This window comes from Lissotriton helveticus, chromosome 3_1 (genome assembly GCF_964261635.1).
Source record: "Lissotriton helveticus chromosome 3_1, aLisHel1.1, whole genome shotgun sequence".
In the NCBI taxonomy this organism is placed as follows: domain Eukaryota; kingdom Metazoa; phylum Chordata; class Amphibia; order Caudata; family Salamandridae; genus Lissotriton; species Lissotriton helveticus.
The window spans coordinates 2,084,450,960-2,084,470,108 of NC_136061.1; the positions used below are offsets into that span (position 1 = coordinate 2,084,450,960).

At 43.0% G+C, this 19,149-nt stretch overlaps 1 protein-coding gene across 1 annotated transcript in view; it reads right to left on the bottom strand.

Moving 5' to 3' along the window:
- The window catches only part of LOC144824116 (aminopeptidase N-like), an 880,577-nt gene that overhangs the window by 696,232 nt on the left and 165,196 nt on the right, over window positions 1–19,149 (bottom strand). Inside the window, exon 3 of the mRNA XM_078683228.1 lies at window positions 8,064–8,206. Coding sequence (XP_078539354.1) covers window positions 8,064–8,206 — 143 coding nt within the window. The remainder of the gene's footprint in view (window positions 1–8,063; window positions 8,207–19,149) is intronic.

A 19,149-nucleotide genomic window follows, 5' to 3' on the forward strand; every position in this document is an offset into this window, starting at 1 on the left:
CGTTTGCTTTATATAAGTTTTCAAATTGTATGAAATATGTGCCAATAGGTCGTTTTGAACCCTTGGGTAGCGGTTTTCTTCATGAGGTCTGGTCACTCCCATACACATACAGATGTTTCAAGGATGAACAGGAAGTTTATCTAACAGGGGATGAGTGTACTGAGACGCCAGATCATTCTTTAATGTGCAGACACATACAGTTACACGGTTCATGTAACAAGGACCGACCGAATATGGCTTGCGTTTTACAGGGCACGCCAGTTCCTGCTATCATCCCCACGTTTAAATTGTTAGAGAATGGTAGTTATTTAATGCTCAATAATGAAAACTGTTGTGGTTTAATTAAAGGTATAGCTTTCATAGTAACAGTAAGTGAGCGAGTTATTTGCTGCAGAAATGTTCTTTATCCTCCCACACGTGAACATAGGGAGTCTTCCATTTGGCCACAGATACCGACCTTGGGAGCAGAATTCAGCGGCATGGCTAGAATAAGAGCTCTATTGTCCCAGAAAGAGGTGGCCTTGAGCTCGGCCCGTGAAACTTTCGTGCTTCACATTGCTAACACCCGTACGGAGGTTCAGGCTCTTTTAAACACTGATTTGCCTTTGCATTTCGGAGCCATGGTCCGTTCTATCTTTAACGCGTCCTCCACAACGGGCCTAGCACATTTTTTTAAAGTTGTTAGCGGTGGTCTCGTGACTTCCTTTGAGAAGATTTTTGGAGTCATCCCTGCCTTCTTCCATTCTATTTTTTCGTCCTTATTTGGAGGGTTCCCGTTTTTACTTGCATTAGCGGCTGGCGCATTGGTGGTTTTCTGCCTTTTTAAATATGGATGCCCTTCCTGTGCAAGACCACGCTCAGCTGCTACTGACACGGTTTCGCAACCGCATGCTTGATTATTATGGCACACTGCCGTTGGCGACTCTAAGCACGGCGTTTGGATTATCTTTTCGGTTCTCCTATTTCACCTGTGTCCAGCCTGTATTTCGCTGCCTGACCTGTGATTTCCTTTGGGCCATTGATTTGTGTCTCTGCGGACCAATATCTTCTGACGTCGATTTTGATCAACTGATGAGTCCTATCATTGCTCACGAGTTGGTTTGTTCTGACGAAAGGATTATGGCCTTGGCGGTGGCACATGGACTAATGGGTCCCTGGGATGTGTTGTCGGCAGCGCAAAATTTCTTGGAACAAAGTTTTCTTGAAAACCCACCGAGCTGTCCTCTGATGGTTATAGAGGATCCGGTGCTGGAAGATCACGTATGTTCCTTTCATCTTTTAAATTGGATGGCTGAACTGTTTTCGGATGAGGACAGTGACTTCCTCCTGGAGGCTGTTGCAGCTTACTTTTCATATACAGTCTTATCATAGACACTGCCTCAAATTGACATGCTGATTGATAGCATTTCCTTGATTTTATTGACTTTTGGTCAAGACATTTTATTTTTGCTTGCCTATTGGCTTGAGCCACATTATACTTGTGGGCTATTTTTTAGCATTAGTTTTTATAATTGAATTTTTATTCATGCTCGTTTATAATTGGATTCTGCTCTCATGTGATGGCACTTCTGTTATCTTATTTAGTCCGTTCTCGGATCATGGGGGGGTGTTGTATAGCTCCTATATATCCTTATATCGTGTTAAGTTAGCATAGGTACATTTGAGATTTAAACGCCATTTTTCCTTTCTTGCAACTTCTGCACACGACCCTTAATTGTTGACTTAGCTTTCAACCTAGTGGTTTGCCGTGGTGTATGTGAGAATAATATGTTATTGCTCTGATATCAGTTTTGTTTAATAAACCATGTCTGCACGGAGAGTGCTGAAGTTTCAGGAGCAACACGATATGGAATTGTTATGAGGTCTGATCTCCACGCCTTCATAGTCATAACACAAGTGCAGCCTTTGCCAACTTGGGCTTGAGGCGGGATTGATATTGCTTTGCACGAGAATTGTTAACACACTTGATGCGGTGCACATGCAGAGAGAGCTGGTGTATGCTGATGTGATTCCTTCATGCTAGGACACTAAGGTATGGGCCCGCCCTAAAACAACCCAAAGAGACCTTCTTAGATAATAATATAATATATGTGTTAGGGAGGGTGAGATATAAGTGTTGTTAACTCTTATTCATTACAGCATGTTAACATGCTGTCACCATTCGCTTTTTATGTCTTAGTAACTATGCTGATAATTTTGCTACTGATAATAAGTATACTTGTATTATCAAAGATACTGCGCCTGAGAAGACGGCATTAGTAAATAAACATTTCAAATGCACATGTGTCTTCTTTACTCCATGTTCTGGTTTGTAATGATAATATAACGAAAGAGTGTTCATGAGTCCCACGTACCCTGAGGTACTGTAAGTTCATGTTCTGGTTTGTCTAAACATTGGGTGTTTGATATGTCCAATGAGACACTGTAGCTAGCTCGGTAAGGGGTGAGTTGGTTGCTAAGGTAAGTTTTGGGACACCCTAATTTGCCGAGGTTCCACTCCTCTGTGCACAGTTCTGTGTGAGTACAGAAACCCTGCAACAGTAGAGGGTTATTGCTGTGAACAAGGTTAACTGTTGAGGGGAAACACCATCATCACCCATAACAGGCACTCGAAGGGCCTTGATAGGGCCTTAGGAAGCTGGTGGGGTTTTCCAGGGAGGGGGGAGTGGGGAAGAAGGGAAAGGAGGTGGGGGCAGGAGAGGGGACGGAGGTGGGTATGGGGACATTTTTTTAAAAAATTGTTCTCATGAGCTATTTTCTCACCAGGGTACTATTGAGTTTTGAGGGGATTGGGGATGATGGGGGGTAGTACAGAAGAGCTGACTCTGATTTTGTGGAATGTGAACGGCCTAAGAGTGAAGTCCAGGAGGGATATGATTATGAAGTACCTGAGAGATCTCCCAGCACACATTATGATTTTGCAGGAGACCCACTTAACAGGGGAGGAGAGTAAGAAATATATTGGATCACAGCGATGGCTGAAGCATGTCTTTTACACTCCACAATTAGTGGTAACCAAAGGTATTGCACTGTTGGTTAGGCAGGGGGTAGATTGTATTATTGAGGGTGAGGTGGTGGACACTAAGGGAAGATGGTTGATTGTAACCATTAAAATTAATGGCCTCGTGACAATATTATAGGGTATTATTGTCCAAATCAGGACGATGTGGGGCCTTTAGATGAACTAGCTAAGGAGATGCTCGGCCTTACAGGCAATATTATTCTTGCTGGTGACTTTAATACCGTATTGGATAATAAACTGGATAGATCTTTAAACAATAGGGCGCAGGTAAATAGTAAAATGTCAAACAGGGTTAAGGGATTGATGGACCAGTTTGGTTTATGTGATGTTTGGAGGCAGAGGTCAGATCAAGTATTAGGTTATACCTATTATAATAAAAAATATCGCCACAGATCACGGATTGACTATATTTTGATAGATATAAGATTGTTGGAGAGCGAAACAGATCTTGCATGTCAGAGTGCATCTGTCAGATCATTCAGCAGTTACCTTAGTGGTCAAGACAGGGCCTCGAGATCTGGGCTCAGTCTGGAGGCTGGATCGAACGGTTTTGTACGACTCTGAGTTGATGGAGAATCTAAGGCAGGAACTGGATGTATTTGTAGAACACAATGTGGGGTCAGCGGGAATTGATATTGTCTGGGAGGCCTGTAAAGCTTTTCTACGGGGGAGGTTGGGAGCTCTGGCTGCAAGCAAAACAAGAGTATATTTTAATAGGATAGAGCTCCTGGAAAAGGAAGTTCGACAAAAGGAGGTAAATGTAAATGTAAATGTAAATGTTTTTATACTTGTATACCGCACAGCTACCCGCAGTGGGTTTCCCGGCGCTTGTACGAATACCGCAAGGGAACCCTTCCTGGCTTTCCCTGTGAAGTGTCCACTCCTGGGCACCCCCATGGTGCAGATTAGGCATCCCTTGCGTTGTGGGGGCCATTGTGAGACCTAGTAAATACAGGGAGTAGCGAGGTTAAAGAAAAGTTAGTTCAAGAATTGGATGAATTGAAAAGAGAAATTCTTACTGTGGTTTCCAAAAGGGTTAGAGAAAAATACGAGGCTAGTCAATTGGCGCACTTTGAATATGGTGAGGGCACAAGTAAGTTATTAGCCTGGAAAGCAAGGAGTGACCGGGTACGAAGCATGATTAAAGAAGTGAAAGATGGGGAGTCAGGACGATTTGTTACGGATACAAAAGATATTGCTGAAGCCTTTCACAGGTATTTTGAAGAGGTGTACAGGGAGGATCTTGTCCCAGCTGAACAGGAAATAGATAATTGGGTGAAGGTTTTGAATCCACTGACAGAAGAGTTTCAGGAAACATTAAATCAAGAGATAACGCAGGGAGAAGTAGAGGTGGTTATTAGGAATGTGACCAAAGGGAAGGCTCCTGGCCCAGATGGGCTTCCTGTTGAAGTATATAAGGTGCTGGTAAGGAGTGTGACACCCCTATTAATGAAGCTCTTCAACAACATTTTTTGGGGAAACGCGGCCCTCCCTGAATCATGAAATGAGGCGAACATCATAGTTATTCCTAAACCTGGGAAATCCCCGAAATACATGGATTCGTATAAGCCGATTTTGCTTCTAAATAGTGACTACAAGCTGTTTGTTAAGATCCTGGCAGATAGGTTGGCCAAAAGGGCTTTATCAAAGGCAGGTATATAAAGGAGTTAACTTTTTCCCTTATAAGTAGTATAGATGTAGCAGTAACATAAAATCTCCCCTTGGTGGTAGTTGCTTTGGATGCCGCCAAGGCGTTTGATCGTGTTAACTGGGTGTATTTGAAAGCTTTATTAGCACATCTACATATGGGGGTTAATTTTGGCACGGTCTTGGCACGGCTATATCAGTCACCTACCTCGAGGGTATTAGTAAACAGGACATTAACCTCGCCAATAAAAGTAATGAGGTGCACAAGGCAGGGATGCCCCTTACCTCCTCTCTTGTTCAATCTTTATATAGAACCTTTAGCGTGTCGAATTAGAGAGGCAGAGTTGATTCCATCTTTTGAGTTTCAGGGGTGGGCCAGAAAGATCGGGCTATATGCGGACGACATAGTTATTTAAACCACATCAATCATTGAGCTGTATAGACACTATAACGAAGAAATTTGGGAAGGTCTCTGGATATCGTTTAAATAGGGACAAAACTGAGATCATGTCCTGGAACTTAAATGCAGACGATATAGCATGCAAAACAGAGATAAGATATTTGGGGGTCCGAATAACACAAGGCATAAAGGAACTTACTAAAGTTAATTTTGCTAAAGTTAGGAAAGAAATCTCCCAGGCTATGAAAGGCTGGATGCACCTGCCGCTAACATTATATGGCCGAGTTAACTTGGTGAAAATGATGGTTTTACCTAAGATAACTTTTCTTTTCGACTCTATACAACTTTTGTTTGAGAAGGAGGGGATCATAAAGCTGCAAAGTGAGATTGGGTCTTTTATTTGGGCATCCAAAGGATCGCGTTTATCTTGGAAAAAGATTAGGAGAAAACTCTTGAAAGGAGGCCTGGCAGCTCCGGATTTTCAGATCTACTCTTGGGCTTTTTTGTTGAGGAACTGCAGAATGCTTTTGGGTACTCCAGGGAGTTCAGCCATTGGTACACTAATGTCAGCACTGCTTAGAACGGAAAGGATCGATCAGAATGGTTTTATGTACAAATTTGCCGACCCGAAGTACTTTAAAAAAATAAGGTTAATGTTACTGAAAGACTCAGCAATGTTATGGTACAGAGTCAGGAGGGCAACAAAGATACCATATTTTAGCGCAATGGCACCGATTTGGAACACACCAAGAGCTCCGAGCTGGTCCGAGGATGCATTGGCAAGGCCATTAAAAACAGAGGGCCCTCAGAGATGGGGGGATCTGTTTTTAGAAGGTAGCTTAGCACCATGGCGGTACTGTGAAAACAAGTGGGGCCGTAAGTTCTCTAAGTTTAAATATCTTCAGATACAAAGTTGGGCTGTCGGGAAAGAAAATTCTATTAGGCACTAAAATGTTTTTGAAGGAAAGCTAGCCTTGGAGACCTCAATCAAAAAAGAAGTGGCAATGTGGTATTGGTCAATAGTGGAAATAGAAGATGGACCTTTTACATTGCCTGAGACCCTGTGGGGAGAGTGCTTGCAGAGGATCGCGACTGAGGACCAATGGCAAGTGTCTATGATGATTCTTTACAAGGTGGTAAAACCGGCGAATTTAAGGAGAAACCACTTGTTCACTCTTCACAGGGCGTATTGGTCACCAAAAAAATTGGCGAAATTCAAGGATGGCGGAACAGTGAGGTGTTCCAAATGTAGTGCCCCGAACGAAGACGACTTGCATATGTTTGTTACATGCCCTGCGATAGAGGACTTCTGGAAAGCAGTGAGTAAATGCCTGTCTGCCGTATTGGGCCAACAACTGGAGGTACGCCCTGAACTTGTTATGACGGGAAGAGCTGACTTACAAGGTAAGGGCCTTAATGACAAAGCAAAGCTGTTGTTTTTGGCATACTGGTGGCTCGGAGGGAAATTTGTAGGATGTGGGTATCTGTTGACCCTCCATCAGACTTGAATTGGTTAAGAGCTATGAGAGCTATAGCAAAGCTAGATATGGTTGGTCGGAACGAAAAGAGATACAGATTTTGGACTCCGTTCTTACAACAATATGGGTGATGGTGAGGGGGGCTAAGACTTAGGTGAAATAGAACAATAAAATCCTATGATTAAGCCTCTCCAGAATCTCGGTGGAAGGTCTGCTTATAGGAGGAAGGGTGAGCGTGATACACTTGCTCCCAACAGCACTATTTCTACCATATGAGATGAAATTACCCCAGGGTGGAACCAAGACGGTACGGGGTGAGGAGAAGCATATGAGGACAAAAAAAAAAAACTTGTTCTAATGTTGTCAAACTTCTGGATCTTCTTCCAGAAGGTCTCCTTTGAGTAATTGAGTGCTCGCAACACCAGCCAAGGGTCCACAAGCTCAGAGTTGCCTCATAGAGGTTTGGGACTACAATTCCCACAATGCACTTGGGCAAATCCTTCCAAGTCCAGATGAGGCTGATCAGATGGTCTTGTCTTGGTGGAGCTGTTGCTGGTGATGTCTTGTAACACTTTAATAACTGTTTCTTTCAGGGAGTCCACTACTTTTACTAAGAAGCCAGGCAAAGTCCTCTTTTGTGAAGCTCTGAGCGTGCAGCAGGTGCAATCCTTGGGAGTGCAGTCCTTTCTTTATGCAGACCACCGGTTCAGCAGGGAAGTCCATCAGATTTCTTCAAGCAGGGATCTGAGAGGCTGTGCAGCTCTCCCATATTTATTGCAGTTTTCTGGCCTGACAGGAGGGGGCACCCCTAACCAATGGGGTTCAAGTTGCAAACCTCTGTGTTCACCACTTCCTTGGAAGTGTGACATATTGCTGCACTTCTCCCAAAAAATCATAATGGAAAAAATATCTTCTGGAGGTTAAGGTCCGGCTAACCCAACCCACAGGTGTGGCTAACCTTTCCCTACACTCCCCTTTCAACTCCTCTCCTTATTCAATTACCAGGGCTCCCATCAAGCTGGGGGTGCATGATGTAGGGGTAGGCCTGGATCCTGGACTCTCTGTCTTTCTCCCGTTGAAGACCAGTTTGGCTACCCAGACCCCTTCCAGTCCTGTCATCTGCAGGCATCTGATCTCCTCCCACCAAATCCTTCTATTGTTTCAGCCCAGGCCACTTCCTGCCTCCTCAACAGAGCAGCTTGGCTCCGCTTGTCAGAAGAGGATGCAATAGGGCTGCTTTAGCTAACTTCAAGAAAGCAAGTTTTAATACTTGGGGTGGACCTAACTCTACCACAATAAATAACCCACTTCATTGGGGTAGATTGTTTTTTTTGTTTTACATCTGAATTTCTTTAATGCCTGGAACAAGCTTAATGAATATTTCCAGTCAGATTAGGGCAACAGGACAAATCTTCTTCAGGATCAGCAACAGGATTTACAGTTCAGAGACGTATAAAAGAAGACACTAACCATTTGGTTTAGTTTTGAATGCTGATAACGTTTGACTCTAACTTACTTATAACAGGCATGTTTGAAACCACCACCAGTTGTGGATTGTGAATCAAGGTGAGGTTGAAGGTAGCTTTCATAGCTGGCTCATCAAAACATGGAAATGCTTTCCTGGCATCGGTTGGCTCCATCTGTGTTGTGGCAATCAGCCTGCAAATAAAAATGCGAAAACACATCAAAATAAGAATATGCTCAGTAATCCTCACCACAATGGGCAACATGTATCTAGAACAATGTATACCTTCAATTGAGGGTCATTATTATTGATATGTAGGGTTACAGCTTGATCCTTTAAAATCCCCATCCTAGAACAACCATGTGACATTAGTCCACAAATGTGTTGTTATTCCTGAAAAGTATAATATTGATGAAGAATATGCACATATTGTGAGAAACTATTATAACCTGTATAAACCTTGAAACTATCAGATCAGGCAAGAACTGCAGTTAGCTTGAGTGTGGTGCAAAATACTTCCACCTTTCACTTTGTCCTACCTAACAAGTGATCTTTCACATGCGTTTGGGAGTGATTAGTACACTAAATAGGCCAAAATGAACACAGGTTTTAAACCATGGCCATGCCGGGCTCAGGACAGACTTCCCCAAACAAAGAGTCTGTAATGTTGCCAATAGAAAATCCTAGTTGTATGAGAGTACATCCCCTGAAATGTTCTCAGAAACTAAGTGCACTAGACAGGAATTCACTTTTGACATATCTAGTGCCATAAACCAGCTCATTTGAATTTGGTGTAATAGCACAGTATCGTAAAGAGGGGAGGACACACTAACCCCAGGTTGCTAGTGTGCCAAGTGGCGAGTGATTTCAACCCTCAAACACACGATACACCATTTTGCATTTAGAACTCAATTTTCTATCTAACCATTGTGGGTAGGGTGGGTACTAGGACGTAAATGATCCCTGCATGGTATGCTAGCGTATACCCTGTGATGAATGACCCAACTATATGTGATATGATATTCTGAATTTTTGCAGACATGCTCACATACTAAGGAGCTTATTTATGAGCACTAGCAACACTTTTGAGCCGGCAGTGTGTCACTTTTGTGACGCACCAGCGGCGTAAAAAGTGAGCCATGTTGCACCCTATTTACAGGGTGAAGTTCCTATTCCGGTTGAGCTGCACAGTGTTGCGGTGTTATGGCGTGTAGCTGGTCCGGCGGCGACTGCGGCTGTGGCTGTGACGGCTGCAGCTTGTTTCTTTGTTCTCGGTCCGGAGTTTGTGCCTGAGCCCCCCGACCCCACCGTGGAAGCAGCCCAGTGTTTCTTAGGACCGGGAGCTGCTGGCGGTGTGCGGTGGGTGGTGTGTGGCGGCGTGTGGCAGAGTCTCCAGGAGAGCTTTTGGAGCAGAGCTTGGAGCCGCGGACCGTGGAACCCGGAAGCGGTTCAGAGCCGTTGGTCTTCTTCACCCGTGGCGGCCCGCAGTGGCTGCCTTCAGCCTTCAGCATTCCCAGCCCTGCTGCCTGCGTGCAATTTTGACGGTAGGGAGCAATTCTTCTACCTCTTTCTTTCTATCGCGGCAGTAGCCGCCAGGAGTTTCTAATCGGCAGGAGCCGTGAAAATAGTGAATCCCCGGGGCAGAAGTCAGCGCTTTACATTGGTGGCAGGAGCTGAAAGGAGCTGACAGCTGGACTGAGCAGTAGCCGTGAGCTAACTTCCTAAGCGGCAGGATTCGAGATTTTATTATTAACATTATTATTAACATTGCATTGCTGTGCTCAGGCCACACAAGTGGCAGGAGCCCAGAAACCCTGATTCTTGGATACAAAGAGGCCATAGCCGCATTTTGATTAATTTAGTGGCAGGATGCGGGATTCACCAATATAGTTTTTGGTGTTGCTGATTGATTCCAGCGCTGGTTTTCCGAGCAGCCGAGGCTAAGCGCGGAGTGCGGAGCGTGGTGTGAGGAGCAGAGCCAGAGCAACCATGTGTTCTGGCAGGGTGAGGAAAACATCGGGAGGGAAGGCTGTCGCCCTTAAGGGACTCTCTAAAAGGAAAAAAGTCGGGAAAACAATAAACGTAAACGAGGCAAGTTACACTCTAAAGAGCCCGTTAATCTCGCCAATAGCCTCCTTGTTTGAAATAGTTAAATCAAACAAAGAAATTACACAAAATCTGAGATTTCAATTTTTAAAGAATTCCGGATCATCTTTCTGCGCAACTCCAGGGGAAATATCGGGTCTGATGACTTCGCTGGCACCCTCAAAACACCCATTGGGGAAAGACCCAAAGGGGGAAGATGAAATTCAAACAATTACTCTGGAGAAATCAAACTCAACCTTTATTGAGAATTGTAATTCACTCAAAAGGAGTGAGCAATCAGAGAACAAGACAAAAATAATCCAACTAGGGAAATGCTAATACAAAATACCTTTACAACAACAGCGACAGTACATATGGCATCAAATGATACTAATACTACAACAGAGCAGCAAGAGCTACCACTCGCTCCGAGTATAACCAAGGGAGAAAGTTCCCCAGGTGGTGTGGTTATAATCCAAAAGTCTCAAAAGACTCAAGATCTTAACATCACAACGAGTCTCACTTCCCAAGCTACAAAGCATGATCAAATAATTAGCTCACAATCTCTACACTCAAGTACTGAGGATCTCGCACACCTATGGCTAAACTCATGTTTGTCCCTTGCTAACATGGATGAGCCTCTGGTAAACAAATCCTCAGTCGACATAGAGGAGATAATGGAGGAGGCCCAAGGAAGTGAAGAAGTGGAGAATAAAATATTTCGTACTTGTCACAGCGGTAGTCTATGCAGGATAATAGACTCCAGATACAATACATCACCAAAACAAATTGAGAGATCCTGCAAAACTCCAAAAATGGGGTAAATGTCAACATTAGCAATACTGCTGGGCAACTTGATTTCGTTACACCGTTATTGCAAGCGTTGCAAACGTCAACAGCAACTTTGATAATGCAATCAGACAAATTGGATATACAAATAGATTTAATGAATGTCATTGCATCATGTATAGCTGGAATAAACACGAAACTGGACAATTTAAGCAATCTAATTAAAAGAGTACAAACAGTTTATCCCCCACAGGAAGCAGCCTGTACATGTGGGCCAATTTTAGACAAATTAAGTTCATTATCAACAATGTTAGAACAGATACTCAATTTGAACAAACGTTTGATCACCCCGGCATTTAAGTCAAGGAAAGCTTATACAGAACAATCTGGAGCCTCTACAAATCAGACACAATCACAAGTAGTTACAAATTCCTGACTAGAACAAAAGAATAAAGCTCAAACCTCCATAGCCGGAATGCAAAGGAACTAATAGCGCAATAGTAACGAACGATACAATTGGCCAACAAGAAATTAAGCCAACACAATCAAGAAGAAAAAGAAAGAAGGAAAGGAAAGCAAGAAACAAAAAACCTGTCTCAGAGCCTCGGCGTGGCGTTATAGTATACTCTATCTTTTCTAAATCCAAAGCAGGAGGACCGCAAGAAGAACTTCTCTCTGAAACTAGACTAGACAGATCTTTACATAACTCCGCCTCTTCTACTGAAGGAACAGGAGATAAGTATATTAACACAACTCAGGTTCCGGAAAAGGAACTTAAGGGTTCAATCATAACGGAAGGCGAGGTTTGTTCTTCACAAGCAACGAAAGACTTCCAGAAGGTGGTGCTACCGGGTAAATCCGTAGTTAAGATAGGAAATTGTGAAAAAAGCACACAGATTACTAAACTGGCAGACGATGCGGTTAGCCATTGCCATAAGGAGTATAAAACACAGACAACAGCTACCCCAATGAGATTGCAGTTGCAAGAAAGGGAAATAGGTACAGGAAGCAACCATACAGAGGGACATCTAAAAACAATTGAGTTAAAAGCGATATCAAAGCCACAAACCCAGCTGAATGCCCAAAAATCGACATGGGAACCTGCAGTAAACAGGGAAATAGATAATGTAAATATTCTAACAATTACGGAAATGAGTACAGAAGTAGAGAAAGAGAAAATGATTTCCTCATCGCTACAGACAGTGAAAGAAGCGGGTGACCAATGCCCTTCAACAGCACGTCAAACCCCAATATCACGACTCAATGCAGCAAAGCAATGCAGCTTGATAAAAGGCCAATTAAGCTTCTGTATATCAAATCAGGGCAAATCGCATTTGAAGAATCATGAAGCTAAGGACATAAAAAGGGGAACACTGCAGCACAAGGAGATACATCAACAGATAATATGGACACCTGAATATGAAACGGAGGGCAGGCACGACACTCTGAATAGAAGCAATATTTTGAAACTTATGGCTGAAATTATTGAACTAAGGAACATACAATCGGCAGATCTCATAGCTCTCCAATTTCTTCCGGGGAATAATGAAGTAACTAAAGAACAAACATTAACCACATGGAAAACGCCAGAGCTAGCGCAAATGATATTAAAAAGTTCGGATATGTTTCTAACCTGGGGCATACAAATATCAGCACCCAATATTCCCTGCTATCCATTTCCCTTGGAAGAACTTCACGCACAGCAAACACAGACAAGACGGTAGCACAAACACAGGTCTACTCAATATTACAAAATGCTAAAGGTAGGAGTCATACATGCCAGTCCCCAGAGAGAGCAGTTAATGACCCTCATGAGGAGTTCAATTCAAACTTAGATCAATGGAATTGGCTTCCCAGCTTACTTAGCAATAAGAGGAGTAATTGACAAAAGAAAGATAGGGAGGACTACGCTGAATCTGGAAGTATACATATGTTATCTTGGAATATAGCTGGGGCAAGGACACTACTCGTGGAGGATTTTCCTCTAAAGGAATGGGCAAATTGTGACGTAATTGCATTGTAAGAGACATGGTCACAAGAAGATCTCCCGATAGCAGGCTTCATTCATTATATTGTAGCAGCAGAAAAATGGAAGCAATTTGGCCGTGCAATAGGCGAACTGACAGTCTACGTATCCACTGCTCTAAAAATTAAAACCGAACAGCAGAAATCTCCTGACCCTAGTATACAACGTATTAAATTCTCGGATCAAAACACAGTCAATAGAAGAACGATAATATTGATTAACTATTATACACAACCGAAGTTCCGAATTAAAAAGGAAAAAAATGCTCACTTAAGCAAAGCAATTTCAGGCTTACGCTGCCCCAAGACCACATGGTGTTTAATGGTGACTGGAGATTTTAACTCTAACTTGATATTCACGCTGGATGAAGACGAAATCTTGACAGCAGATAACACATATTGGTGTGTCCCACAGCAATCTCAAGCTGGGGCGAAGGTTCATAAGGATCGACTGTGCCAGCAATTGGTAATAGATCTCGAATTTCAAGGCATTTGAGTGCTTAACGGGAGGACAGAAGAAGACAACCCACCGAAAAAAACACACTATGGCCCTAGGGCACAAACGATACTCGACTTCACAATTATAAGTCTTTCACTAATGCCATTACTGGTCTGTTTTTACATAGACTACACCCCCTTGAGTGACCACGCGTTCCAACACATCGAATTTAACTTTCATGTTGAAAGAGTTCAATCCACCAATATACCAGAGGGCCAAATAAACACAACTAATTTAAAATGTATTACATGGACAAATACAAACAAAACTGAGTGGTTCTCAACAATAAAAGATACCCTGGCTGAATTGGCAAATGAACCTATGAATATGATTTAAGGCAGGTCTCTTTTCTTAGGCAAAGTAAAGATGAAAATGAAAGCACCAAAGGTGAAGGATAAAAGATATTATCCAATTATAGATCTCCCGAAAGAGGTGCAAGATCTAAAAAGTGATTTAAAAAGAACACAAAAGAAGTTACAATCAAAAAACATAGAAGGGACAGCATTGGAGACATTTCGTCCATTAAGAAAACAATACAAAAAGAAGATTTGGGAACTCAAAAAAGGGAAAACAGAGAGCTTTTGGACCAAACTGATTTTCAGCATAAGGCATCCAAACTCGAACAAATTTTGGCATATGATAAATCAATTGACTAGGCATCGAAACATCCTAATGTCGAACATTCAGGAGCCAGGAATGGGTCAACTTTCTTTCACAGAAATTTAAACAGATGTCACCAAATACTCAACAGAAACAACCAACAACAGTAACCTCAAATAAATTAAAATTAATGGACGAAGGCGGCTGTCAATCACTACCAACAGATCTGAGTCAATCATTTATGCAAGACTTAGTCCCAGTAACAAATCACGTCGTTTACACAGCAGAGGATATAGCAAACATAATAAACAAAGACAAAAGCGATGGGGCTCCAGACCCGAACGGCATTCCACAAGCGATCTATAAACACGCCTCTGAATACTGGAGCTCACATTTAGAGAAACTTTATGCTGATGTAGAGATTAATAATCAAGTACCCGACAGCTGGCAAGGATCGATCATAACCCCCATTTACAAAGGAGGAGAAAGAACAAGCCCAACTATTTACAGGCTAAATGCCCTACAGGATGCAGAAGCTAAATATTTTGCCTCATTAATTCTGGAAGATCTGGTCAATTGGTCGGGGAACGTAATCTGATCCCAATCAATCAAACAGGTTTTAGGAAAGAGATTGGAACTATCTCGAATATCCTATCAATCACTATGATAGCAGAAAAATGTAAGCGCGAGAAACAGGACTTGCACCTGTGTTTCATAGAATTAAAAGCTGCTTTTGACAGTGTGGACCGGATTCTGCTGTGGGCAAAGTTGAAAGCATGGGAAATACCAGAGAGAATATTGAGGGGTTTGTTATTATTCTACACAGATACCTGGATTCAAGTGAAACTCGGGGATGGTGCTAGAATCTCAAGAAAAGTGTATACAACTATTGGCTTAAAACAGGGATGCGTACTGGCCCCGCATCTATTTAACCTGTTCATATCAGATCTTTCTGGAAAACTTGATAGTACCAGCTCACATTCTCTGAAATTAGGCAAGTTACAGCTCTCTCACCTTGCCTTTGCAGACGACATTGTGCTATTGAGCTTAACGAAAGTTGGTCTGACTAGGCTCCTAAGTGAACTCCCAGATTTTCTGTCTACAAATAAGTTGGAACTTAATTCATCTAAAACAAAAACAATGCTTTTTACCACTCGACTAGCCCCACAATACAACATCTAGCTAGAAGGCAAACAACTGGAAAAAGTATCCAGCTATAAGTACTTGGGATACTACATAGATGATAAGTTTTCTCTACGTGACCAGAAACATTATATGACACAGAGAGCGGGGGCCTTAATATTTGCGTTTAGGTCATTGGCAAAGAAGTTGGTAGGGCCATCCCTAAGGCCACTCCTGACGATTACCTCTGGTAAAGCACTGCCAACCTTATCTTATGCCAGCGCAGCCATGCACGGAAAGGACTCAGAAATTCTTAATAAATTAATAACAAAAATCTATAAAAAGGTTCTTAAAATTCCCATGACCGCTTCGCCTGCGCAAATGCGATTAGAATTTGGACTAATGAATGAATCACTGGTCAGACTTTATACATATATAAAGGTGTGGTACCGAATCAAGGAAAGCGTAGGGGAAAACAGCCTCAACAAATTCTTATGGCTAGAATTGGAAATGCAAAAAAAATCGCAGGCCAACAAATGTTTGACCAGTGCACTGGAGGCAACATGTTCTACTAATCTTTGGAATAAAAATATGCCTTTCTTAACATTTAAGCTGGCACTAAACAGAGCAGCAACATTTAATTCGTTGTTAACAGATAAAGGCACCTTCTCCCATCGCTCTCATTCATGGACAGTGATTAACAACTATAAAACTCCTAAACCGGCGGCCTACTTAGACACTACGTTCTCGATCTACATTAAAAAATAACTAATGGCAGTGCGTTTTGGCAAATTTCCTACCCTGGCCGACGAGCAACATTGGAAGCATATTGAGTCAAAACAATGCCATCTTTGTGGCTACAAAAAGGAAGACTTATTTAATCTAATGTGCCATTGCAAGAAGCTGCAATTAGAGCATGTCCATTTTTTAAAGAAAGTCTTCCTGGATTGTGGAATACGCCATCATTAAAGGTCTGGATCCAACCGACCCCCAAATGAATTGTAGAATGATAAAGTTTTTACAAGCTCATGATAAATTATTGAAAGCAGCAGCACTTTAATGAGATAATCTCAATTTGGGACGAAAGTGATAAAATGAGGAGGAGATGAAACAGGTGTGAGCGCTGACTACTTGAGTTACATATATCACCTATTGAACTACTGCCATTCATAGTTTTTAGACTCACGGCTAGAAGCTAGTTGGATGCATTTTTTTCTTTTGTAAAAAAAAAAAGGGATGCAGATAATAGATAGAAGTAGGTAATGTCTAGTTCCACATATTCACATTATAGGTTCTTTTATAAAGATTGTGAAATATGTAAATACTGATTCATGAATTGTCTTTTATACGTTTTATGCTGAGTTTACGAAATGAAGGGACATTTTTATGTAAATTTGTAATTATTTTAAATTAATGTTTGCAGAACGTTGTTTTATGTTAATTGTTACGGTTTTTAATAACTATTTACAATGTGATGCATCTAGGCAGATGCATCGCTTTGTAAACCACTGCCTTCAATTATACCAGCATCATGTATAATGTGCAGGGTGGGTGTTCCCCCGCATCAAAGCCTCATAGAAGAGGCACCTGGAAGTCTATAAGATTTCAGTGTGCCACTTCTAGGATGTCATTGCGTGAACACCTTGCGCCTTCCTCATGGCAGGCATGTGGGTGATGCAGGCCCTTTCACATGGGGCTTGCCCTATGTGAAATGACACACTGATGGAGTTGGGTCTGTTTTAAGACACACCCCAGAAATGCGCTACTTTTGCGCATACAGAACACGTTAGTAATACTGACGTATCTGTAAGTCCTTGTGACATGATGCGCCGTACTTTAAATATGGTGCACCTGTGGTGCCGCAAGGAGGGTGCACTGAGAATTGTTTTGCATCGCTGCTTTGTGAAACCGATGCAACACTTTTCATTAATGAGGCCTTAAATGGTCATATGCACTGAGGCCTAGGCCTGGTTTGACTTTGAGGTCCAGGCCCTCTTTCTGAGACCTGGAGGGGAGCACCAACCATACAATCTAACTAACTTGGAGCTACTGTACATGTCCTGGTTTTCTCTGACTTAGAAGGAGTGTAGAACATGTTGGCCCACTTTTATAAAGTTCTGCATATATGAGACACTCAGACACTTGCCCTGACATCCTTTGTACATGTTGAGAGCATGTTATGTACCATATGGATGTGAGTGTGTGATTACTAAGTTGCAGGTTCCATTTTTGATTGTCATAATTTTACAAAGCACAAGATGGAGGTTGTGCAATAATCTACCCAGAAAGTGTATTTAATACATAGTTGGTTCCTAAACTGTGGTGCGAGAAGCTCTGGGCGTCCGTAAAGACTACTCAGGGGGTCCACGACTACATTCAAATATTGCCATGCTATTTTTTTGCAATTGCTGGGGTGGGACTACATCTCCCAGCATCCTTCAGGAGCCCGTGGCCAGGAGGAGGGGACCCCGCACAACTCATTCTCAGAAGCAATTTGTGCGTTCTGCGGTGCTGGAGTAAATTTTGCCACACTCTTTTGTTGCCCTGTTAGGGTGAGACTACATCCCCCAGGAGCCTCCAGGACCCTACAATGAGGAGGAGGTGGCCCTACTGAACTAACGCTCATAAGTGCTTCATAAGTACCCCAGCGTACATCGGACCTGGGCAAAGCCTGGCCCAAGGGTGGGCCCATCCACGCCTGTCGGAGCCTGAAGGAGGCTGGGATGGGCCACCTCTCTTGCTTCTGCTTCTTCAAAGTACTTCTGCATTTAACTCTTTGTGCCTGTATCCCTGGTGATTAGGCTTGCATTGATAGTTGCATGAACTCTCCCCTGTCTTGATGAGTTCATCTTTGTAATAAAAAAGGAAGAAAAAAGACTCAGCGGCCAGCTTGTTTCTGCCCCTCTTGTGAAATGCACTTCAATCAACAGTATGTTGGAGAGGGCCATGGGGGCCATTTGTACCAAGATTGCCTTGCCCTGGGCTCAATACCTGCAACTCATGCTCCTGAGGTTGTGGAGCTACCCTTGGGCTTGACATCTGTTTGATCTCCACTAACAGTAGCCTTTTTGTTGATGCAGCTGGTGCTTCAGAACCCATACTTGGGGCAGGGGACAACAATGGAAGTTGTGATCACCCCAAGTATTAAAACCACTATCCTGTTAATTCCAGTAAAAGGTGTCAGTAATTTAAAGATGAGCTCAAAGCTTGAAAGAGGGAGTAAGAATATTATGCAACAGACACAGGGTGGTACAAGAGATTACGGACCAGCCCTGTCCAAGTATGACCACAAGGTCTACCTCAACTCCTTGTATTTTAATCCCCTTCCCAACCATCATCCCCCAGTCCACCTCCATGTCATCCTCCATGGCAGGGAGCACAGGAGATAGAGAGGTGGCCTTAAACCAGTCCAGAGCTGAACACCTTGTGCAGGATTGTTGTTCTAGTTTCAGGGAGATGCTGCAGGTAGAGCTCTCTCCCCTCTTGGACAGACTTTTAACAAATTAGGGCACAAAAGGATGTTTCTGCACAGTTGCCACTCTATACCGTTATTCCAGCTAAAGCCACCAATGCAGAACCTTATTCTTCATCAGACTCTCAGTACTCCTTCATGGCCATTGCGCACTTGGTTGATCTGCAGTGCCTATTACTGATTTGAATTATGGCAGTCACATTTCTCAGTGTCGGGCCTGCTGAAGCTACTGGGCCAAATTTGTCACCTGAGGGGACTGTTAGGCTAAGAGCATGGGGTGATGGTCCATCAGCTAGGCAGCTAAAGGTGGGACCTCTTACACACTTCATCAATATAACTCCAAACCATGGGGTCGATTAGGATGGCGGACGGAAGGACGACCGCCGTCCTGGAGTAGGCGGAAAAAGCCTTTTTTCTGTCCGCCTGCCGCGGACACTCCGTCCGTCATATTAGGATGGGAAACACTGACAAATTTCCGTACGCAGCGGAAGAGCACGCACCGCCCCGGAACTACACCCGACCCCGCGGCGGACGTGACCAATCCA